General features: G+C 42.4%; 1 protein-coding gene across 4 annotated transcripts in view; it reads left to right on the top strand.

Moving 5' to 3' along the window:
• Positions 1-14155, top strand: part of LOC147447864 (flagellar radial spoke protein 5-like) — a 91045-nt gene extending 76890 nt beyond the window's left edge. For 2 of the 4 annotated variants that reach the window (XM_086523730.1, XM_086523734.1), the window contains 4 exons: positions 11574-11659; positions 11861-11993; positions 12088-12341; positions 13092-13375. In XM_086523730.1, the coding sequence (XP_086379856.1) occupies positions 11574-11659; positions 11861-11993; positions 12088-12341; positions 13092-13107 (489 nt within the window). In that variant the 3' untranslated portion in view covers positions 13108-13375. Of the gene's footprint in view, positions 1-11573; positions 11660-11860; positions 11994-12087; positions 12625-13091; positions 13376-13767 lie in introns of those variants that run through there. The other 2 variants (XM_086523732.1, XM_086523733.1) reach the window with 2 other exon arrangements.
• Positions 14156-18169: the final 4014 nt, after the last annotated feature.

Genomic DNA, 18169 nt, shown 5'->3' with positions numbered 1-18169 from the left:
GAAGCCCATGGTTGGTCTAGTGCCAGATATGGTGGGCGACAAGCCAAATTCAGATGCAAGTGACCTTTGCAGAGCATGGGGAAAGGTTAGGGATCAAACAGTGCTTATCTTCTTTGATCCAGGTGCCAAAGCCAACTTTATTTCCCCAGAATTGGCTTCAAAGTTGGGAATCAGACCTGAAGAGATGGGGTATACAGCAGAGGCAGGTTTGGCATGTCCTGGCCATACAGAGGCTGTGACACCCATCATTGGAAAGTTGCGTCTACATATCCAGTCCTATGTAGATGCTGAAGAATTTTACATCATGCCACTGGACGGATGTGATGTGTTGTTAGGTATTCCTTGGTTATTTCGTGTACAGAGAATCATGGATGCCTACAACAAAAAGATCACTGTACAGAGCAGGGGAAAGACTCACATTCTGGATGTAAAGCTTAAAGGGGAGTCTATTCCTACTGTATCAGCTTCTGCTATTACTTCTGTAATGAAAAAGCATCTTTCTGCGTACTTGGTTTTTGCACGTGAAGTGTCAGATTGTGATGAATCAAATTTATCTGTGCTAGATAAAGAAAGGTCAATGTTTTTACAACAGTATAGTGACTGTTTTTCCGATTCATTACCGTCTCAATTACCGCCAGAGAGACCCGAGGACCATGCGATAGATTTGGTGCCAGGCTGTAGCCCACCAAATAAGCCTCCGTACAGGGTTAGTGCGGCTCAGCAGAAAGAGATAATGGGCCAAGTACAGGAGTTGTTAGAAAAGGGGCTGATTCAGCCCAGTTCATCTCCATTCTGTTCTCCAGTGTTGTTGGTGCAGAAAAAGGATGGCTCATGGCGTATGTGCATCGACTACCGTGCACTGAACAAGAATACCATCAAGAATAGGTTCCCTATACCTAGAATTGATGATATTATGGACAAATTAGAAGGAGCAGTTATGTTTAGCAGGATAGATCTAAAGAGTGGGTATCATCAGATCCGCATTAGATCAGAGGATGTGCACAAGACTGCTTTTAGAACAACGTTTGGCCTTTACGAATTTTTAGTGATGCCCTTTGGTCTCACAAATGCTCCTGCTACGTTTAATAGGATGATGGACAGAATTTTCCGTCCACACCAGCAGTTTGTTGGTACATTCTTTGATGACATGATAGTCTACTCAAAGAATGAAGAGGAGCATAGGCATCACTTGGCCATTGTGTTCAAAGAGCTACGCAGTCATAGGTTGCTCATCAATGCAAAGAAAAGTGAGTTTTTTCTGGAAGAGATTCACTTTCTGGGACACATTGTCTCAAAGGACGGTGTCAGAATGGATCCTGCAAAAGTCGAAGCGATCAAGTCATGGCCAAATTTGAAGACGGTGCATGATGTCCGAAGCTTTTTGGGACTATGCTCCTATTACAGAAGGTTTATCCGAAATTTCGCTGAGATTGCTTCACCTTTACATGCTCTTCAAAAGAAGGCAGTCACCTTTAGATGGACACAAAAAGAGATTTCAGCTTTTAATCTCTTAAAGGAAAAGATGACTTCGGATCCAGTCATTGTGTTGCCAGATCTTAGGAAGTCATTTGTGGTCCAGTGTGATGCCTGCGGTAGTAGCATTGGTGCTGTGCTAATGCAAGATGGCAGGGTAGTAGCCTATGAGAGCAGAATTTTGCAAGGGCCAGAGATGACCATGCAGGTCTATGAGAAAGAGTTACTGGCTGTGATTCATGCGCTCTTAAGTTGGAAACACTACCTGCTAGGTGCAGATTTCGTTGTCCAAACGGATCATCAGACCTTGCGATACTTCTTGACACAGACAAAGTTATCTGAGAAGCATATGCGATGGGCAAATATCTTGTCCATGTTCCATTTTCAGATTGTGCATGTGGAAGGCAAGAAGAACGTTGTGGCTGATGCCTTGTCAAGAAAGCCACAAATTTCAGCTGTGTCGATTCCTTATCATCATGAACTTGATGATATGAGAGAACAGTATGCAAATGATGAAGATTTTGCAAGGGTCTTCGAGCAACTAATGGATGGACAACGTCATGAACACTATCTTCTTAAAGACGGGTTCATGATGATGCATGGCAGATTGTGTGTCACAAAGCCATTGCGACGCAAAGTTATGGAAGAGAGTCATGTCCCACCGTATGCAGGGCATCGTGGTATCGATGCTACAGTTAAAGCGGTTGAGACATTCTTCTATTGGCCTACATTGAGAAGGGATGTGGATGCCTTTGTGCGAGAATGCCTAATATGCCAAAAGGTCAAGTTTGACAGGCAAAAGGCACCAGGGTTATTGCAACCACTACCTATTCCAGATAAACCATGGGAAAGTATTGCTATGGATTTTATCTTTGATCTTCCAAGAACGCAGACAGGAAATGATGGTATTTGGACCATTATTTGCAGATTCAGCAAACAGGCTCATTTTATTCCTGTCAGGAAGAAGATAAAGCCAGATCAGATGGCACGCTTGTTTATGAGCAATATTTTCAAGTATCATGGCATGCCACAGTCGATTATTAGCGACCGTGATCCACGCATGACTAGTTTGTTCTGGAAAGGCTTGTTTGAGAATATGGGTACCACGCTCAAATTCTCTTCGTCATTTCATCCTCAAACAGATGGGCAGTCAGAAGAGGCAAATTCTACTGTCCTAGATCTGCTGAAGTGCTATGTGTCAGAGCATAAAGGAAAGTGGGAGCAGTATTTGCCATTGGTGGAGTATGCATACAATAATACAGTGCATTCATCAACTGGCAAGGCACCTTTTGAGATAGTTGAAGGTGGCAAGAAAGTTCCTCCCATACTGCATACAAAGGACAAGATATTTGAAGCAGATAAGTATGTTCAAGACATGGATGAAATGTACAAGAAGGTCAAAGTGGCCTTAGAAAGGACTCAGGCAAAGCAAAAGAAAGCAGCTGATCGTCACCGTCGTGAAGTGGTATATTCACTTGGTGATTGGGTGCTTCTACGGTTTGAAAAGGCAAGGTTAAAGAAGATGAAGGGCAAGGAAAGACTCTTTCCAAAGCTCAACATGCGTTACTATGGGCCTTTTCAAGTATGCGACATAATCAGTGATGTTGCATATAGGCTGAAATTGCCTGACAGTTGGAAGATTCACAATGCGTTTCATGTGAGTCTTCTCAGACCCTATGTGGGTGATGTGCCAGAAGATATGCCAGCTGAAGATCAGCCGGAAGTCGAGGAACTTGACGAGATCTTGCTCCCTGAACAGATTTTGGCACACAAAGAAAGGAAAGTGAAAGGCAAGGTTGCTAGGCGTTACTTGGTAAAGTTCAGAAACTATCCACCAATGGATGCTAAGTGGATGGAAGAAGGTGAACTTGCAGAGTCACCAACTGTGTTATCACTCTACCTGGAAGCCTTCGATTTGCAACCTACCTTGACCCCTTGAGTTTCAAAGCTACATGGATTGTCACTGTGACAATGGCTTCTGAAACAAATGATGTACATGGTATTTAAAGTGAGCTCAAATGAAATACCTGTTACATGAATGTTAGAGCTGTACAGATTGTCAGTTTGGCAATTGCTCTTATGGAATGTCCAAAAGTTTGGTTAGTGCTATAGAAATGAGTATTTCTTGTCAGTTTGTCAAGGATACAGTGATTGCTTCTATTGAAGAGTACATGTGTAACTGCATTCTTAAACTGTCGGTTTGGGTATGCTCGAAAGTGTTACGGGATCCAACGTGTACGATAAGACAGTGGCAAAATGTGCAGCTATCATTTTGTCATTGGAAAGTTAGTGACTCAAAGCAATGGCAGAGTGCGAAGCTACCACTATGTCATTGGGACAGGGTTCACACGCAGGCAATACATGAGTCGACGAGGTGTTGAATACACCAGGGTTGACAATGAGCATGTATGTGTCGTATATGTGTCGACAGGTGTTGAATACATCAGTGTTGACAGTAAGCATGTACGACATAGATGCAAACGAGGACGTTTGAGATTTCAAGAGGGGGGTATGTCACCAGCGTGTGACTACTATCTATCCTTTTTGTTGATTTCTTTCTTATTATCTATTTACTTTCACTTTTTGGAAACACCCCTCGGGAAATCTAACTGCCCTGCATTGCATAGCTAGTGTGGAACTGTCCAGAGGGAGTCCAGGCCTGAGGGCAAGAGAGCACTAAGGTTGGACAAGGACTATGGTTAGCCAAGTGGGGTCATTGACTAGCCAAAGTGGAATCCTTTGCTACAGAGGCTACATTTCAGTTCTGGATGTGGCCGCAGTGTACAAAGAGGGTCGGATGACCTAGAAAGATACAATGGCAGCATCTCCTAAAATTTAGGGAACTGCTATTTTGGGACCTGAAAATGTGTTGGCGTCATTACCTCCGGAATGACAAAGGGAACATTTTCTTACTCTGTCGTGAAGTCAACTGGGCAACCGGTTGGGATATTTTTAGGCGGCAACCCCGAAACGGGAAAATGCTTGTAAAAGTGCCAAGTGGCACCTTCTGGTGCACTTGCCTTATGCAACAAGAAGTGGCGCTGAATTTGAAGAGGAGAGAGCCTCATTTTCAGATTTTGTCACAGGTTAAGAGCTATGGAGTGCTTGCTTTCCCTCTTATGCACAGTGCGGTGCCAAGAGTGATGCCCTGCACGCTACGCACTGCCCTCTCTCTCCCCTTTGGCAGTATGTTATGCCCCTCTAGTGGGCTCTTCATTTGACCAATGTACAGTTGTGTGGGTTCATGCGCGATTGCCGAGGCAAGAGCCTCTTGCACAGGTACTGGATTAGCTAGCGGCTAATCCCCCCGCAGGTACAGGTGAATTCGGAGAGGTTTCACGCCAGAAATCTCGTCCGATTCAAAGGGCAAGTAGCCCTACAGGTGCGGGAGCTCGAGGACTTGCTAGGGATGCGACCGGCACGCGGAACGGAGCCCGAAACAGTGAATTACAGCCTGCTGTGTATTTTTGCAGGTTTAGGGTTTTGGCCCTAAACGGACCCTAATACCCCCAGGAGGTTCGGGGACGCAAGGGGACCGCTGTACAGGCGATCTGGCGTATTTTCAGGGCTGAAAACAGAGAATTCAGCGTGCTGCAGATTCTCGCCAGGTTTTGCAAAGTGCCCGTATGCGTCGGGAAAGTCAGTCAATGCGTGGGAATACTGACCGTGAAGGGTTCTAGTACAGTAATGCTGCCGAAATCGGGCTGGAACAGTGGAAATTCAGCCGAGTTTGTGCGGGGCAGCTTGTAGGAACCACAGCGTTTATTCCCTCTTTTGAACAATAAAGAAATACCGAAAGGGGCGCCTAAGTTAGGGGCCAATCTGGTGTCTGTCTACTCATACAGGTGCAATCTAGCAGCCTGTATCCCTCTCCCCTTTGTTGTGTCTTGAAAATACAAGTAAAATAGACGACTAATAATGGGTGAAAGCTAAATCAAGGTTTAAAGTAAAGTCTACCGCCCTTTTTGGATCATACAGGCCGGTTACAGCCAGTCACTTCATGAAACGAATGAACGGAAAGGATCTTCTGACTACCAGGACTGCCTATGGAACAAGCGTCGGACTAACCACTCGACCATAGCCACCATTTGGCAGCACCCTCTAGGTGATGCCAACATCTGAGGACATAGAACGTACACTTGTAAGACCGGGCGTCTCATACCATTTGGCCTCACCTCCTCGAGGTGACCTTGCGCACTCCTAGCCTCATGGGCTTACCACTAGCACTCTGCCCGTGGAGGTTGACTTCTACAAATGCGGCCTTGGCCTCCTTTTATAAAAGTCGCACAGTAGCAGGGCTTACACTACATCCACCCGGACACCAAACACCCATCCCAACAGTGTCATAGACTAGATCCCCTCTCATGTGATAGGGACATAACATACTTCCCCCCTTAAGACCATTGATGTCCTCATCAATGAAGTGGGGATACTGAGCTTTCGACGATCTAATTGATTCCCAAGTAGCAAACCTTTCAAATTGACCCTTCTATTTAATCAAATATTCATCATAAGCATATTGGCATGGATGATGGATACGATGATCTAAAACAGCTTCTGATTCTCGAGGGATATACTCAATTCGGATATCTTTCCAAACATTTTCTCTGATAGACACCACAATATCAGCTTCACTCAGTTTTTCTTTAAGGCGGTTGGCATGAAATACTGGATGTACACTGACATCCAAGGAAAGAGCCAATTTATAGGCAACATGGCCAATTTCTTTGTGATTAAGAATGGACCACAAAATCTAGTTGAAAGTATATATTGCTTTCCAGTTCGTATAGTCTTGGAATATTTGAGTATCTTCAGATAGACTCATTGTCCCACCTCTAGAGTCACCTCCTTTGATTAACACAAGTAGTAACTCGGTCTCACAAGTTGTAGCCAATTTGAGCATTTATTGCATATCATACAAGAAATCACGGGCTTGGCAATCGTTGACTTTCTCTAAGCCAACAGCAATAGGGGATTTAGGCTCACATCCTTACTATCTTATCTTGTATTTACACACTTAGTAATACACTCGTTTCGTGTGCCTTAAGCTTCTTCTCCATCTCAAAGCTGTGTGTGCATTCCTACAACCCTAACTCCAACAATTGGTATCAGAGCAGGTAGCGTCTTCTCGGGCCCGCATAGTCTCGCCGGCGTCGCTAGCACCCCCCTCTCACTTTCTCTGATTTGGGTGAGCTATGGTGAGTGTTAGCAAGTCGATAAATACTTAGGGACAACTTGTAGAGCATGATGTGCTCAGAATTTCAATAAGGCTCATTTCAGTCTCTATTTCCACTATTGCAAGTACTGAACAGACAATTTTGTCCTTTCGTGTAGAATTTCTTCGACTATCGACTGTGGTTGGTGCTGTATAGCACAAACAATTTCCCTTCAGTTTCTGCTCAGTTTGGGCATTTTCTACATCAGGTCGAGTCTTTCACTATGGCTGAGAGCATTGACATTTTCAAGATGTTGTCTACTGATGACAAACTGGATTGAGACAATTATTCTTACATGATGCAGCATGTACTTGTTTATAAGGGTGTATGTAACATTGTTAAAGGTTTTGATGTACACCTTGGTTTTGTGGATCCGGGTTCTGTGGAGTATGCTGCAAGTTTTAGCAGTTTTGTCCCTACACCTCGTGTCATTTTACCTACAGTTGAACAGGCTCGTTGGGATAGTAGGGATGGACAAGCACATGCATTGATTGCGTTGTCTGTCAAGCACACCATTACTCCTCACATTCGTTCATAAGAGCAATGTATCTGGTAAATCTTTTGAGAAAGGAAAGGAAAAGTTGTGTTGCAGCAATCACTTTATCAAATGCATTGTTCACGATTTTACTTCAGGTGAATTAGGGCACTTTGCTGACACACCACACCCATAGCACTTAGTATTCAGGCCTTTGCTCGGCAGACATCGGAGGGGTTGTGGGTTTCTTTTTCTATATACACTTCGTGCCTTTCTTCATCCCTTTTGAATATTCTTTCTTTGAAGTTTTGGACACTAGATCGTTCATAGCATATGTCAAGGAATCCATCAACATCGAGTAACCATCCAAAGCATGGTTCATAAGAAGTTGAATCCTAGAAGACTTCTGCTTTAGACAGTATCTTTGAAGTTCTTTCACTAGACCACAACAATAACTTTCCATGTGTTCCTTAAGAGAAACCTTCCTAGAAACGACAGGAAGAGAAACCTTCCTAGAAACGACAGGGAGGAAAGTATTCCAAAGAGATGAAAACAACTTTTTGAACTTTCCCATTTGCGAGGTGCTTTTCCGTACAGTAGAAGCGATACATTCACTTCGAGATGAGATGTTGGTTTTCAAACTTTGGAAGCTTCTGTAAAATTGCCTCCCGAGAAAGCAGTGTCAAACTGGTGAATAAAAGATAATGCTTTACTTGTGTCCTCAAGATCTGAGAAAGTATCAAACTTGACACTTTGGCCACCTTCCTTGAATTCCTTTCTGCTCTTTCTAGGTTCCTACTGATCATACTTAGTGTTTTAAATCAACTAGATCCTCTTCTTTCCAAAAGTCAAACCAGAAGTAGAAGATCTGTCGCCAGAAGTGTTCGAGGATCTGTCATCCGAACTATCTAAAGATGTAGAATCAGCCTTATTCGAACTGATAGAGCACCTGTGATACTTCGGAGATCTTCTTTTCTCACGCTTTCTTCTCCTCGACTTCCGTTTTTACTCATTGCTAGAGCTAAAACTGGAATCATTTTCAAAGGGAACACGTCAGTGATGTTTCCTTTTGGACCCCTTTCTGCGTGATTTGTAAAAATCCTATATCGGCCCAAATAGCCGGGAAAAGACTTGGACTTCCACCCTTGCATCAGCTTGTTGACTTGGCGCTCTATTGCTCTCTCAAACTCCTCTGTACAAAGAGTAGATTCCTTTTTTGCCTTTGGATTTTCTTTAACCTTCATTGCAACCTTGAGTCAGCAACCTGCTTCCATCTCTCGTAAACTTCAGTTATCGGTTAATCCTGTATGTGTTCGCATAGCGAAGATCTTTTGTATACTTGAGAAGTTGATTGGTACAAGGATTTAATTGCATCTGGCGCCTGAAATCTGCAAGATTTGGATCTGTTGTCAACGACACATCAAGTTGAACCTTCAACTCATCCTCATCAGCCTGCCTGTTGACTTCGGGTATAGTATCTCTTTGCACTGTTGCCAGGTTGATTCTATTTTCTTTGTCAGATGCACTGCTAGAATCCATGGTGTTTGCTGCAAAAGATTGGACCTGATCCTCCGCAGAAAAGAATCAGCTAAATCTCTGATACCACTGTAATCGGCAAGGCACTAGCAATGCGGTGAATCAGCAATAATCTCACAAACAACTTAAAAACTTGATGACACCTAAACTACAAAACAACTGCAGACGAAACACGAAGTGGAGGAGTTCCACTTCGAGATGCGCTGGCCCCAAAGTCTGCCGCCCCTTCCGGTACTTCCTTTTTTATTAATTGATTTACAAAGGACAACTGCTGGGGAGTCACTTTGCAGATGTGTAACCATACATTGATCTGCCATAAGTGACCCCAAGGGCACTTAAGCCCCAAAAGCAAGTGATACGAAAGCAGGTACCCAAAGGCCTAAACACCTAAATACATGGTGCCCCCAAAGCCAAGTGCCATGTCAGCACTGTTGTACACCGTGCCACGTCAGCCCGTGAATCAAAGCACGAATACTGCTCTGCCCATTGATGGTCATGCCACGTCATCATTTTATGACCTAGGGGATGTTCATTGGCATTGGTTGCACGAAGTCTGTGTCTGTTCAAGAATTGGTATCATTTTTTCAAGTGTAATCAAGGGTGATTACTCTTCTCTAAAGAAGGGGCAGGGTGCAGAAGGGGGGAGAGGGGCCGGGGAGGGGGGGGGTCCACGTAGAGCTAGTTTCTAGGTGACAGTTATTATTTAACTTTGCAGAGCTTTGGGCATCAGGTTTTATGAAAGCAATTAACTTGCAATGCTTTAGCACTTTTAAAATCTATTTGTGAAGGAGTTGCTTTAAGAGGCTAAGTGTCTATAAATATGAGCCTTATGTGGATCTCAAATCATCAATCACAGATCAGAGCTCACACCGTTGTATACTCAACTCAAGTGATAAAAAAAGAAGTACCACAAGGGACGCCTACATTTAGGGGCCAATGCATCTGACAAGAAAGTCCACCTCCCTGTGTCTCGTCTCAAGTGCTAAGTTCTCTTTCGATTCAAGTATTTGAAGTGTTTTAGCAAATTTGTTCCGAATGTGTTAAACTCTGTTCCAGTTGGTCTTTCCCGTTGACACGAGGGCGATTACTCTTCCCTTGAGAGGGCCGGGGGGAGGGGTGGATATGTCACGACTGAGTAACGTGGCATATAGACCGGAAGAGGGAGAGGATGAGCCGAGTCAAAAGCCTGACTAGAGCTGACCCAAAGCTGATGTGGAAGGTTCATAAAATGCCATAGATTGCATGACGTGATTTGCGCCAGAAATTACAGAGTTGTGTAGACTTTGAGGACATGGGAGTTTTGGTGTAGGCTGCTTTTTGAGTGACAGTTTTGAACAAGTTAACTTTTTGGAACTTTTGACAAGCAATGGGTTATGAAAGCAGCTGACTTTTAGTGCTAAAATGCCTTTAAAAGCTGTTTGTAAAGCAGTTTTTGGACTACGTAAGTAGTCCTTAGTAAAGGGTTGGATTTTGGCTACATCTCTGGACCATTGGATAAAGCTGGCGCAATCTATGATAATAAACTTTTTCTATTATTTCTTTTTTGGAAAAGGAGGAAATTTAATTAACAGGAAAGAAATGAGAAAACATTGTCCTCAAGGTGGGGCTGAGGACAAGCCCTCATAGGTACACAAAGCGATAGAATAGGCTGATAACCACTAATCTGAGTCCACAGACAGACATCCAATTTATGACCCTTGTGAGAGGGTGTTGACATTTGTGTACCTCTCTCTTTAAAGAGAGGCATTGAGTATTGTGTCAAACATTATTTTTTATGCTTTTGGAATATATTGTAATCTAAATAGTTGATTGTTGCACTTTTCTCCAAAAAAACATAATATTTAATTGTGATACCACATGTTTTAAAATACAGTGTCACTCTCTATTAGTCTCTCTCTCATAAAGAAGCCTCTTATTATGAAATTCTTCTCAATAGCCTTATGTAGGCCATAGTGAATTTTCACCTTGTTTTAAGAGGTGAAGTGCCTAAAAATGTGAGCCGTGTGTGGAGCTCGGATCATGAGTTGCAGATTAGTGCTCACACCGGTAGTTGTACACGAAGCCTGAGAACTCACTATAAAGTTACTTAAAAGTATTTTGGCTTAGCTGCTGTTTGACTTCGAAGATCCCTGCTAATTCAACCAAAACAATCAGCCACAAATTTCTGTCCAAAATAAAGGATTGTCATTTCAACACCACACTAGAAGCTCATATTTGACCCATACCAGCTGTTCATGCCTTTCCCAATCTTCTATTACCCTTAATTTTTTCTCCATCAAAAGTTAGCATTTAAGTGTTAACTTGATTGAAACGAGGGACGCCTAGTTGAGCGCTGTTCAGCATGGCGCCCATGTAATGAAATGGCTATGCAAAAATTTGCTGGTAGCTTTTAAAAACTGCCACGGGCCTTTGCAGCTTTAATTTTCTGCAGAATTGCAAGCTAAGCATCTTCAGTGTCAGATGGCATGCATGTGTCAGGTGCCGCTGTTCATTGAGTCCATTCGTAGCACGACCTGGCCGGAAGTGAGGGCTGCATGGGACCACCATGTCCCTTAGGGATTCTGTCTCCACCCCATACCCACACACATCCATTTCTGATCTGTAGATTGTTCAAAAAGTTCTCGCAAACCATGCAACTTTTCTACTTGTTACATATCAAGAGTCTCAATCTGTCCAAAAACTTGTCTTTTAATAATTGAAAAAGAAAGCTACAAAGAGATTTTGCAAATCCCTTAATAGGGATATTCGCATTTATACTGAGTTACTACAACTTTGGAAAATTACTGAGATGCAAAAATACATCACAATTTTATGGTGATGCCAATGGATCAAAGTGAAAGGAACGTCAAGACGTGTTTGTGGTTTTGTTGCAGGTTGCATATTCCATCATTGATACCAGGCCAGAGAAGAAAATGGTGCCATGGTGCTTACAGAATAATATCAAGTTACTCGCATATGGGTAAGCTTCTGTTCTAACCTCAACATCCAAAATACCGTCGGACATGGCCCTAATTGCATTTTCCATGCATGTTTGACGAGCTCTTTGATCCTAACTTGAGGTGCTCAGGCTTCAGTTTCAAATGCTTATGTTTTTGTGTGATTGCCTGTTTTGGGCTTGCTTGTTTGTGTCTCACTACTTGGCTTTTTGAGTGGGATGCAGGACACTTCTTGGTGGCTTTCTAGCAGAAAAATATATTGGGAAGATCGAACCAAAACGATATGAGCTGAATACAAGCTCTCTGGCAAAATATAAATATGTAATAGATCAGTGGGGCAGCTGGAGGTTGTTTCAGGTAAGATAAAACTTTCAAATACTTCATACTACCTTTTGTGCAGATGCTCAATATCATGCCTCTCGTTTATGGTGCTTTGAATGGATGCATGAAGGAGCTATTACTGGTCCTCAAAGGAATTGCAGATAAGTATGGCGTCAGCATCAGTAACATAGCAATGAGGTATATAGCAGACAAACCAGTAGTTGGAAGCGTTGTTGTGGGAGCTCGTCTAAGCATAGCCGAGCACATAGCAGACAATGCCCTAACGTTCAGCTTTCCTGGGTTGGATGCTAGTGACTTGTCTATGATACATGCAGTTGTGCATAAAGGCAAGCCTCTGGTTGGCGATTGTGGAGATGAATACAGGTAGGCTCTAGAGGGCTTCTTTTTGTTGAATCTGTACACACATGATCTAATTTGTAGTCAGCCCTATTGTAATAGTACTGGGCTTAGCCCACTAGAAGAAGGTGATTCAAGAAGGTGATTCTAGTTGCAGCAGTGCCAGCTTTCTCATCATGATGGAAGAGCAGGTGTCTTTAGATATGTAAGGATTTCAAATCCTTTGTAGTTGTCTCAAAGGAGATGGAGGTGTCTGGCAGCATATATGCATGGTTCGCAAATGACATATTTTATTGGCTTTGTTCTCTTTGCCCTACATCTCTAAAGTTATGACAGATCTTTGTATTAAATGTGTGCTCTCATGTGTGTGTGTGTGTGTGTGTAGGCATATATTGGTACCTAGTTCTACACCCACTGTTGGGCACTGACAGCATTAGTGGGGTCCATCGTAGCATTTTGTCAATAATATGCATGATGGAGCTGATGGTCATATTGTGACTGCAATGAGTCTACACCTTAAACTTTCCTTTGAAGGTGAATTTGGGCTTATCCTGGATTCATCTAGGTAGTGCTCACATATGTATGCCCACCCTTATTTCTCAAGTCATGATTTTGATTTTGAACAAAAACTCTGCCTTCGTGGTATTGTCAATTTGCAAAATTTTAGCATGTTTTGAACAGTTTGGAATGCATATGTGGTTGTTGATTCAAGTGTCAGTTACCTGTTTAGTTATGACCCTGCTTAATTATAGTCTTTTATTAATGCTTCCATAACAGGATGGGCAGGAGGTGAGGCTCAAAAGGGCTTTCTTGTGAAGAACACCACGTATTAGATGGTATGTGTAAATTTCCGAATGTAATGACTCCATGCCCTTTTGCAATTATTTGTTGTGCATATAGTCCTCTTTGTATTGTATGTAATGCAAGTAAGAAAGTATCATGCTGACGTTTGAAGACGACAACGGCGATCGGTCACCTTGGACACAGTCAGTGTGCGTCTACTCACTGTAATAAATGCACTGTAAGCAGTTAGTGAATAAACCTTCCTAGTTGTGTGGTTTTGAGCTTTCTTCTTCTTGTTGTTTTGTTTGCATTCTTGCAACCCTATTCCTAACAGTGCGAGTTCCTGAAATGTCCACATCCTCCAGCCTTAAATGTCAGCAATAAAACAAGCGATAATCCACATATAAAAGGAGTAGGCACTCGAGCTCATCAAGAACTAACAAATCCTATATAATTAGCAAAATTTGTAAATTTTTGCAAGCAATTACACTGGCAATAACAATGTGAAGTGACAACAAATGACAAATGCAATGCCAAGCTATGTGTAGAAAGATATGCCATACATGGGAAGCTGCTTTGTTACTAGGATGAGTTGTATGAGGTGTGTCACTCATCTAAATGCATAGAGTGGGTCTTGCATCACTAAAGAATGTTCTTGGGTGTTTGCAAGCTATAATGCAATTGGACCAGCTCAGTAGTTTATGGACATGGACCAACAAATGAGTTTAATGGGATGTGGGTCGCCTTTATTATGTACAATCAAGAAGTTCACTGTTTCTTCAGCTTAGGAAGGATGCTATATACACTATTGAAATGTATACCAAGTAATCTTGAGTTTGTGGATGTAGACCATATTTAAATTGCCTTTGCCAGCATGTACATTAGATCAGAAGTACATGGGTCAACTAAATGTACAAGGGAGCTTGGTAATCTACATCCGATATTCATTCTCCCACCGCTCTATTAGGTTGTCAGCTAACATGGACGAATCATACCCATAGCTTTTAGCCGATTGCTATATTGCCATTACAATGTAAATGATCACTTGCTATCTATTCTCCACATAAACGGAGCCCCTCATTCATGTGTATATTTTTCTCCAAAGAACTGATCTTCATCTTGGGTGCATGCTTCATGTGGAATACATATAAATTAACACTCTTTGCATGATTGATAAGCACATTATCATGCTCTCTCCCTATTGATGTTTGAAAGCGTATATGGATCATATTTGTGATGATGGTTTCAAGTTAATTTTTTTAGGAAATTGTGAAAAAAAAAGATGTGAATTTTTTTAAGGACATGGTGGAAAAAAACGAATTTTCTTCAAGATGTTAGAATCTACAAGGATGCAAACAAAAAGGGGAGAGGTCAGGCCCCACGACTCCATCGTAGACAGATCGAGAAGATCCGGGCTCGAGCACATTGAGCTACCGAGGAGAGACGAGCCCGAATGATGGCTCACCAAGAGGCGTTCATTAGGGCAACCCTTGCTCCCAACCCTCCCATGTACCACATTCTACACACGGTGTCCCCCCCCCCCCCCCCCCCCCCCCCCCCCCCCCCCCCCAATTAGCACCACAGGATGGAGCTAGCTAGATTGATGCATTTGCATGGTTGTACTACCCTGAGCATATAGACAAGCATATATCCCTAGTAGTAGAGATCCACCTATCCCCACATATCACATCACCCACTAGACGTCCTTTTTTATTTTATTATGTACCAGTTTGAACTATTTTGTCTTTTTCGATACAGAGAGGACATACACGCATGTATACTTGATTTGTCTCATAGGCCGACTTCGGCCTCACAAACGTTAAAAAGATCTCTCTCTCTCTCTCTCTCTCTCTCTCTCTCTCTCTCTCTCTCTCTCTCTCTCTCTCTCTATATATATATATATATATATATATATATATATATATATATATATATATATATATATATATATATATATATATATTGATGCACAGATTGCAGGAGATGGGGGTGCACATAGTGTTGATTTGGGAGATTATGGCTCTATATAGATCAGTGATGGGACATGTAGGCACTCCAGAGGGGATATCTGATTTAGTTCACTCACCATTGGGGTGAAACAAGGTTTCCCATTGTCTCCTACTCTATCTGGTATGTATGTTGATGAGGTGTCTGATTACATTGACAGAGAGGGTGATAAGAGGTGCCCAGCTGGCAAGGACGTGGATCCCATTGTTGTTATATGCTGATGATATTGTATTGATCTCTGACTCACCAGAGGGTATTCAGCGACAGTTGGATGCATTACAAAAATTTGCAGAGGATAGTGGATTGTTTGTAAACCTTGGTAAAACCAAAGTTATGGTGTTTAACACCACACCACAATGGATTAGGAGATCAGCGCCGACTTTTACATATGGTCAAAGATTGTAGAGTACACAAATGCATACACTTACCTTAGGGTTGTCTTCACTGGGCCGAGGTTTTCTTTGGGGAGAGCAACAGAGACTAGACTGACTAGAACTTTTGCTGCCTTGGAGGCTTGGAGAGGATGTGTTCACAGGTTCAGTTCCAAGAACCTCGGACAAAGTTATGGCTCTTTGATACCTTAGTAGCCTCAGCTATGTTGTATGGGGTGCAAACATGGGGACCTTCTGTAGGCCAGGATGGTTGGAGACGTATGGAGAGGCCCTTGGTATCTATGATCTCTCGACTGATCAGAGCCAAGGCCTCAGTACCCCACGCTATCATTCGAGCAGAGCTAGCTGCCCCTCCTATGGAGATTGAGGCGCTTACTAGATCACTCTCCTTTGTATATAGCTTGTGGGCTACTACTAGAGACAGATATGCTAGACTGGCTCTTCAGTTAGCTCTTCAGGGGGACATCATGGTTTCAGACGCATGGTTTCACCATGGATAGGCTGCCCCCTTTCCAGTACTCTCTTCAAGCATCCTGATGTCTCTTACACAAGTGGAGATTACTAGAGTCATTCATCAGGACCTGATCCAGCTGGATATCAGGAGGACATGGATAGAGCCGCCACAGGAGTTGGGCACAAAGATGGCTTTCTATAGAGAGCATCTTCTCCACCTCACAGGAGATGGATTTGTGATTTGACCCAGCTACATGGACACATATGTCTCATGGTTTGCGGTGTGCCATTGGTCAGATACGTACATCCTCACTTTAGCTGGAGATTGAGACTGGTAGATTTAGAGGATACCAACAGACAGCAGGATATGTAGCTTATGCTAGTTAGAGCCAGAGACAGAGCTACATTACATATGTCATTGCACAGTGTACTATGAGATACGGTGCTGTTTCCACTGCTTATTCAGAGAGGGTTTCGGTCCTTTCTCTAGGGTCATGAGTTATGAGGATCAGAGATGTCTTGGGCTATATCTACTTGAGTTACACAGATATAGACACGTTACTAGGGAGAGATAGAGAGAGACAGTCCCAGAGACAAATTACAGAATTCTTTTCACTAGATATGGGACAGCCAGAGGAGCAGTCATCATTGCAGAGCTCGGTCCACACTCATTCGACCACTACCGGCACTCTCATTGACCGAGGACTGGAGCTACGGAGATCTAGACAACCACGATTCAGGAGAGGATCTACACAACATCGACGAAGACTATAGCAACGGATTTGAGCAATACTCTCTCGATATCCAGAGTGCAGATGAGGATGGATTCTAGTAGTAGGATCTAGTTCTTTAGTTCTTTTGTTCTTTGTACCCAGACATGATATTAGATTCACCATTTTGTAACAGATTGGTCTCATAGGTCATTTTGGCCTTTTGAAGACGTTAATATAACATTTCAATTCATTTCTCTCTCTCTCTCTCTCTCTCTCTCTCTCTCTCTCTCTCTCTCATGTTGATCATTATATCAACACCAACTAAACCAACTGACAAGGATGAAAGATGAAAAGCCTCCAAGAAGTCGCAAGTTTTGATCTTATGGTCTACTGAAGAGAAATACTTTGAAGAAACAACAATGCTTACTTTCCAAGAACGTAGCAAAAGACATGTTTTTGAACATCAAAGACATTGTAACTGAGATAAATGTAAAATGGTTTCCAAATAACATGCTTTGTCAATGTAGTCATTAAATGGAAGCACAAATCTTTATTATGCACCTCAATCATTGGAGCCTTCATTACTAAAATAGAAGTTTCACCCATCAATGTTTAACATAAGATATCAATGCTAAGCCCTCCCCTTTTGGCAAGCCTAATAATTTGACAAAACAAAGCATGCGTCATGCGTTCCTACTTTTGTTAAAACCAAGGAGTACTTCACATCTCGCTCTCCAATCTTATTTCCTCAAAGTCTACCACTAGGATGCATGAGGATGATGTATTTCTATGATTGTGCTCTATGTTGATGACATGTTGCTCACTAAACAAACCGAGGGACTTATTGCTAATTTTAAGGTTGATTTGAATCCCTCTTCTGAAGTTTCAAATCTGGGGCTTTTGCATCATCATTTGGGCTTATAGTTTACAGTTGATGAAGGTATTGCTGTGTGTCAAACAAAAGTACATCAAGACACTGCTCCATAGATTCGGACTTGAGGATTGCAAGATTATTGCTACCCTCAAGCCCATATTCGTCACTACATATCGAAGCAGATCCAGGAATGCCAAAAAAGCATAATCTTCAGTCTGAAATGTATTAACAAACAGCTCTTTGAATCAAAGTATCTAAACTGGTGTCCCTGCAGCAATCTGTTTTTGTAAGATCTTAAGAGATGCTCACTTGAGAATCTAAAATTGCTAGCAGTAGAAAGACTATGGTAGGCTAGCGTGCTTCCTCTAAATACTAGTTTATAGTGTAAACTTTCCAGTTATCCTCTATCATACTTTTGTATTTGTTTGTTAACACACATTATAACTAGCAAGAGCAAGGGCCTGCTGTAATTGTTGTGATACACCCTTTACTGTCGCAATAGAAGAGTTTCGGTGTGTTTTCTCAGTAAACATCTTCGTCGGTGCTCTTGAGAAACTTGCGAACCCTCATTATGTCGTCGATTAAATATATCTTGCCTTCATTCTGTGTAACACCAACACACCAAAAACCCGA

Source organism: Adiantum capillus-veneris, chromosome 11 (assembly GCF_014529385.1).
Source record: "Adiantum capillus-veneris isolate H3 chromosome 11, ASM1452938v2, whole genome shotgun sequence".
Classification (NCBI taxonomy): Eukaryota; Viridiplantae; Streptophyta; class Polypodiopsida; order Polypodiales; family Pteridaceae; genus Adiantum; species Adiantum capillus-veneris.
Note: the sequence above shows the minus strand (reverse complement) of the source record. Positions and strands in the feature narration are given on the sequence as shown.